Source organism: Geospiza fortis, unplaced genomic scaffold (assembly GCF_000277835.1).
Source record: "Geospiza fortis unplaced genomic scaffold, GeoFor_1.0 scaffold23, whole genome shotgun sequence".
Classification (NCBI taxonomy): domain Eukaryota; kingdom Metazoa; phylum Chordata; class Aves; order Passeriformes; family Thraupidae; genus Geospiza; species Geospiza fortis.
This window is the reverse complement of record NW_005054303.1, coordinates 8447455-8453722: the sequence shown is the minus strand read 5'-3', so window position 1 is coordinate 8453722 and position 6268 is coordinate 8447455. Positions and strand designations below refer to the sequence as shown.

General features: G+C 36.2%; 1 protein-coding gene across 1 annotated transcript in view; it reads left to right on the top strand.

Moving 5' to 3' along the window:
• Positions 1–242: 242 nt before the first annotated feature.
• Positions 243–6268, top strand: part of AHNAK2 (AHNAK nucleoprotein 2) — a 29256-nt gene continuing 23230 nt past the window's right edge. The window contains exons 1-7 of the mRNA XM_031066192.1: positions 243–246; positions 1434–1510; positions 2240–2329; positions 3103–3159; positions 3769–3910; positions 4247–4422; positions 5226–6268. The exon at positions 5226–6268 is cut by the window's right edge and continues 918 nt beyond it. Coding sequence (XP_030922052.1) covers positions 243–246; positions 1434–1510; positions 2240–2329; positions 3103–3159; positions 3769–3910; positions 4247–4422; positions 5226–6268 — 1589 coding nt within the window. The remainder of the gene's footprint in view (positions 247–1433; positions 1511–2239; positions 2330–3102; positions 3160–3768; positions 3911–4246; positions 4423–5225) is intronic.

The window sequence follows — 6268 nt, the reverse complement described above, 5'->3', positions numbered from 1 at the left end:
TTTTATCAAGTTTGGAAGCCTGACCCACAGATTGTTAGGGGATATTCCCACTGGAAGCGCCCTGTCTCCATCCATCTTAACAAAGTGGTACATCACTGATCACTGGGGCAGAACTCTTGCAAAACTTTGCCTGTACAATATAATTTCATCTCCAAAAAAATCAAGGAAGAAGTAAATGTAGATCAGAAAACTGTGAGGGGTGACCAGCAAAATTCCAGCCACTTTAACAAAAGCTTGGCAACATGTGTAAGTCAGTGATTGCAGACATGACTAAGTTGTGCCATCTTGTCTGCACACAGAGTGTGTAATGTCCAGAAATCTTGTGTTCCAGCCCAAGGATTCTCCATTTGAGACAGACAATGAGTTGCACAGTTCTTCTTGTCAGTTGTTTTCTCCAGTTTTTGAGCATATTTTTAAGCCAGAGGATCTGTTTAGGAGAGCCAAAGCTATGTATAGTAATGGCAGTTGCAGAACTGAGTCTTGGGGAGCTAGACAGCCTGATGGCTTGGAAAAAACAAGCATGGAGACAGGAAAGAGACACAGTTACTGGGACAAGGACTTGGGCATGTGTGTGAATAGCTGGTACATTAGGGAATATGTAGTTCAGCCACACTGTCCTCTACTGGTTAAGGCTGGATCTCTGAAAATGTTCTAATTCATGCTGTTTTCATTCTTTGGTGCCCAATTTAAAGCATTTCAAGGGGATCATACTTTCAGACAGCCCATCTCCTTCACCTCATCTCTGTCTGCCCTCAATACTTTTAAAAACTAAGAAAAAATGTCTTATGTACTGTCAAGGTTCATGATGTTTACTCTCCTGTTCTTAAGACCTTTGTCACAAGTGAGGAAGGGTTTAAATATGGGGAATTTTAATCGATTTAAGTAATTCTGAATTAGCAAACTGTTAATTACTGATTTTGTTATTTTAAATAATAAAACAACTCAGTGAGAAACATTTCAGATTCCCTCTGTACACCTCTCCTTCCCTTTTTCTGGTCTCCAATCCCTCCAAGCCTTCACTGTGGGCTATGCTCAGTCCCTTTGGAAAGGTGGGGGCTGGTGGAGGAAACAGGGGTCAGCAGATGGTCGATGCTTTTCCATTTCTAAAGATATCAGAAATACTCATATCCAGAAATGTAAAGGCTTTTGTCAAAGGGAAAAACCCCCCATTCTGGAGAAAATGTGGAATTAGAAGTAAACCAGATTATAACCCCTGCCCATGGCTAGTAGGGAGAACTAGATGATCTTTAAGGTCCCTTCCAACCCACACCATTCTGTGATGCTGGGAATTTAAATTAAGGTAGGCCTTTCCAGTGGCTTGTGCACAGCCCTTGCCCTGCTGCTGCAGGGGGTTTCAGCCTGCAAGCTGACTGCTCTGTGCTCTGTGTGGATCATGCAGGCACCAACAACCACAACCTGTGTGCTGCTTTCAGGTTCTGGACGACAGCTGAGACCGGCCGAGCCCCCGGGAGATGCTGATGCTGATGCAGATGCAGAGGAGGAAGATTCTGTGAGTTTTTTAGAGTTGAATTTTTCTGTGATGACAGTTTGGCAAAATGGGATCTTAAATATTTTGTTTATGGCTAGGTCTTGCTGGTGGTTTTCCTTCCCATTAAAATGTTGTATTTTTGCTTGGGATTGTCCTGCCAGCTCAAAACCCAGAAAGATGTTTCAGTGTGAAGGCATCTGCTCTTTGCCACGGTTCATTGGCATAAGTTTACTACCAAGACTTAGCAAACTATTACATGGCTGTTAACTACAGTAACTTTTCTTTAAGGATTTAGACAGTTTAGGTTCCCTATTGTCTGACTGTCTTGCTGGGACTTTTGCTTGCTTATAGAGAGCAATAAAGTTTGAAGCCATTGGATGCAAAGTTTAGGTATGCAAATAGAGCAGGGAAGGGATTTTTTTTTTTTTTTTTACTTTTTCAGTTATTAGCAATTGATCTGTCTGTTTTCAGTCTGTTCAGTCTGCAGATACCCACAATACATAAAATCAAAATAAGCTTACCACTGGGTTTTGTCTCTCAGAACTCTGTCCCTTTTGGTTTTGAGTGCTTTAACATGAGAACTGTATTTGATCTTGACCTAAAAAAGTTATTGGTTATTTTTTATCCACCATCACTAATGAAAGATATTTACTCAGAAGGCCACTATGGATAGCTAGAGAAACATTCCTAAAAACGAGTCAGTGTTTAATGGCGGGTGTTCCTTTACCACTGCTCATGTCTTTCCCACAGGTTGCTGAAGTGGCAGTAGAAGACATTCGTCCAAGGCCACAAGGATCCTCTCCAGTTTATGAGTATCCCATAGAAGAAGACTATTTAAAGGCAAGATAACTAAATTTTCATGCAGGCATGGCTTTATCAAGCTGATTCAAGAGGCTTTAGCTCCTACAAGTAACAGAGAGCCACATGCCATAGAGTGGGACATTGCTGCAGCCATATTGTCTTCCTGTCCCCACCAAAACTGCATCTCTGTTCATTGATGGATTTATTTTGTGCTGGGCTTCCTGACCATGTTCTTGTTTCTTGGCAAGAAAATGCATTTGACTTAATTCTGTAAAGGGACAAGGCAGAGAGCATAAAGAAATTGTTGTGTTTTTCCTGTTAGAATATATGGCTTGAACCTAACTAATAAGTATTTCAAAATTACCTATGCCTTTTGGTTATTCAAAGTTAGATATTTAATTAGGTCAGCCATGTTAAATAGCTAACAGTTTAAAATCCATGCTGAAATTGAATAAGTAAAAAAAAATATTTACGTTTGCAAAATTGAACGATTAACAATATACTCTATTAGGACACAGAAAAGCTCCCAATATCTTAAGACATTTGGTCTCTGACCAAGTGCAAATTTTGTTACAATGGTCTCTGATTTAATGCAAATTTCGATACAATGAAGGGAGGCCTTGGCATCTAATTTACTGCTGGGATTAGTATAGTTAAATCATTCATGTTGTACATGGCACTTGATCCTGCTTTTGCTCTGTTGCCATTAAAGTCAGCCTCATTTCTTGCTCTAAACCAGGAATTTTAACTTTTTGTTGTACTTAAGAACACCGTGGCTTCTGAACTTGAAATATTTTTTAATTGTTTTTCAGCTTCAAGAAGAAAACAAAAAACATTCTACAGACAAATCAAAGCAGAGTCATCCACAGGTCAGTCTAAAAGCACTCTGCAGTTTTAGGTATGAGCTTTCTAAATAGTAAAGTTTGTTAAAATACACAGACATGAATGGGTGGACAGAAGGAAGGACAAATGGGCAAAGAGGCACTTTGGACTTGTTTTGATCAGGAACTTCATGAATGGCCAAGTTGTGGCATGGGCAGGAACATTTATTTGTCCTATTTGTGGTCCTTCCATAATTCTTTTAGAATTCTTTCTTTAGCGTTCTCTGATTTGAGTGCAGTACAGCATTAGCTCTTATTTTGACTTTTTTCTTTTCTTTTTGGCCCATTAACTTTGAGTGGTTAACATCTTCGCAGAAAATACAGTCTTTCAGCACTAAAAGTTTCCATATGTTTCACATTTTAAAATCATAACCTATTTTCCCTATGACCCTGATTTAACATAACCCTAATACATGTGCTTAATTGTAATTTAGAACAGAATCAAACCCACACTAAGTATATCCTCTATTCTGGATAATCTTTTTTGAGCTATTGAAAATATACTTGAGGAGATTAAATTTTTTATTGTAGAACAACTTAGAACCCTTTCATGCAAATTAATAAAAATTATAAATTCACGTATTTTTCTATCTCTAGGAGACAATGGAAGTGACCCTGAAAACAGAAGTGGAAGCTGGAGCTAGTGGTTTTAGTGTGAAAGGTGGAGGAAATGAAGGAATATTTATTAAAAAAGTACTTAAGGAATCTCCTGCTTCAAAAATATTTAGTCTTAGAGAAGGTAAAGTCTGATTTTTAATTTTTTCTTTTTTATTCTGTATCTTTAAATAATGAGAATTGTAGCTGTGTGATCTGCCATCTCTTTAGGTATCAGAAATAGTAGATTTCAAGCCAACTAATGTTATCTATGAGCTTATCCTGTCCATATTAATAATTTCTAAGATCACTAGCTTGAACAATAATGAAATATGATGTTTTTTGTATACCATAAAAAAAATCAATTTTCACTGGAACAGTGGAAAAGACACATAGAAAGTAGTATATACAAAACTAAAACGGAAAAAAAACCTATAAGAAAACACAAAGTAATTAAAATTATGTATTATTCCACTTGCAGGTGATCAGCTTCTAAGTGCTACAATATTTTTCGATAATATCAAATATGAAGATGCACTCAAGATTCTCCAATATTCCGAGCCATACAGAGTCCAATTCAGCCTCAAAAGAAAAATTGCTGTGCACGAAGATCTGGAACACTCTACAGCCCAGCACAAAAAGGAAAGGATTGGCCAGGTATATTTCTGATTAGTTTACAAAGTTTGGGTAACATACTGTAGTAATGTGCTGTGTGGAAATAGATCATAAAACACACGCTTGTGTCTTCTTAAGACTTACGCATGTGTTTAAAGTTACTAGCATGGATATTCATGATATAAAAAAATCCCAAACCATATTTGCAGCTTTTTAAATATCTTGAGTGAGACTATGGATTTTAAATAAATCCACAATCTTGTTTTAGGTGGTGAAAATACTCTTTAATGAGTCAGCATTTTTTAATTGTTAATTGTCCACTGATGGAACTGACTTGGATAATCTCTGTAATACTTATAATATGTTCAGAAATGTAAAATATTAATAAAAATTTTAATCCAAAGCTTCTCTGTAAGATTTTTCTATTAAAAAAATCTGTGTCTAACCACTGATATTTTGCCAGACCTCTTCATAGGTTACCATCAACCTAAAGATTATATTTTCTTCATATACATATACATAAATACTATATATAACATATATTTGAACAGGCATATATATAGATAGATACACAGATACATAGATACATATAGAAACCGCTGTTTACTATAATATTTTTCAAGGAATGAAAATCTTCAGAAATCCATATATTACACTCCATTTGTTTGATGTAATTGCTGCCTGACATAGCATATTTTTATAATCTTTGGGATTTTTTAATATAACAAATAGATACTAGTAATAAAAAGAACATTTTTCTACATGTTTTAAGGTATGTTTTTTATTTTCTGTTGCACCTATATTTAGGTTACTTCTAATCTTCTGAATACTATTTGTTCTTTTAGGAAAAAGAACTCAGTGAGAGCATTCCTGAAGAAACACTGCATGTTTCAGGAAAATCCATTTCAGAAGAAGACAGGGAAACATTAATTGTAAGCCAAAGAGTAGGAAGAAGTAAGAGACCTAAGAAAGATAGATTATCATGGCCAAAATTTCAATCAATCAAAAATAAAAAGATATTGAGGCACAGAAGATCTCATAGTACATCAGATGCATATGAGCCTGCTTTACAGGATATTTCCCCTACAAGCACGGACACAGAGTCTCAATTTCCACAAGAGGTCCATACCAAAGAGAAAAAAGGAGGCCAAAGGAAGCTGAAGTTCCCTAGCATTGGATTCAGAATGCACAGGTCCAAACCAGAACCACAAGAGAAGCAAAAGAAAGAAATAAAAACAACACTGATCTCTGAAAGAGAAAAAATGTATAAATATGATATAAGCCTGGAAAATCCTGAAATTTTAACTGTTGAATATACCACTTCTCCTGCTTATGAAATGAAGACAGGGGAGGGACATGAAACTTTAACAAAAGACTTAAAAGAAATTAAAAATGGCATTCCGTCTCATGTAAAACAATGCCCTGAAGTTGAAATAAGCATTAAAAAAGACAAGGAAGCATCATCAAAATTTAGCATACCTGAAGTACCAGACATAACAACAGAGATACCAAAGCCTAGTTTAGAAACTGCTGATCTGAAAGAAAGCCCAACTAAAAAATCACCACAAGCCTCATCAAAATCCCGAAAAAAGAAACAGAAGGGAACAGCAGAAAAAAAAGATGGAGAAAGTGGAATTAACATAGACTTGATGGGTCACAGTACTAAAGGATCTGTACAGGTAAAAGGCCTAGAAATTGGCACTGCTAAAGTAGAATTACAGATATCTGAAATGATGGAAAAAGGAGAAGAACAAGCAGAAGAAGACACACAAATACTAAATATTCAGAAAATAAATTATGGAATTTCAGTGCCCAAAAGAAAAGAGACAGAGACTGACACTACCAAACAGGAAAGTGACGTTCCACAGTCAGTACCAGAAAAAACAGC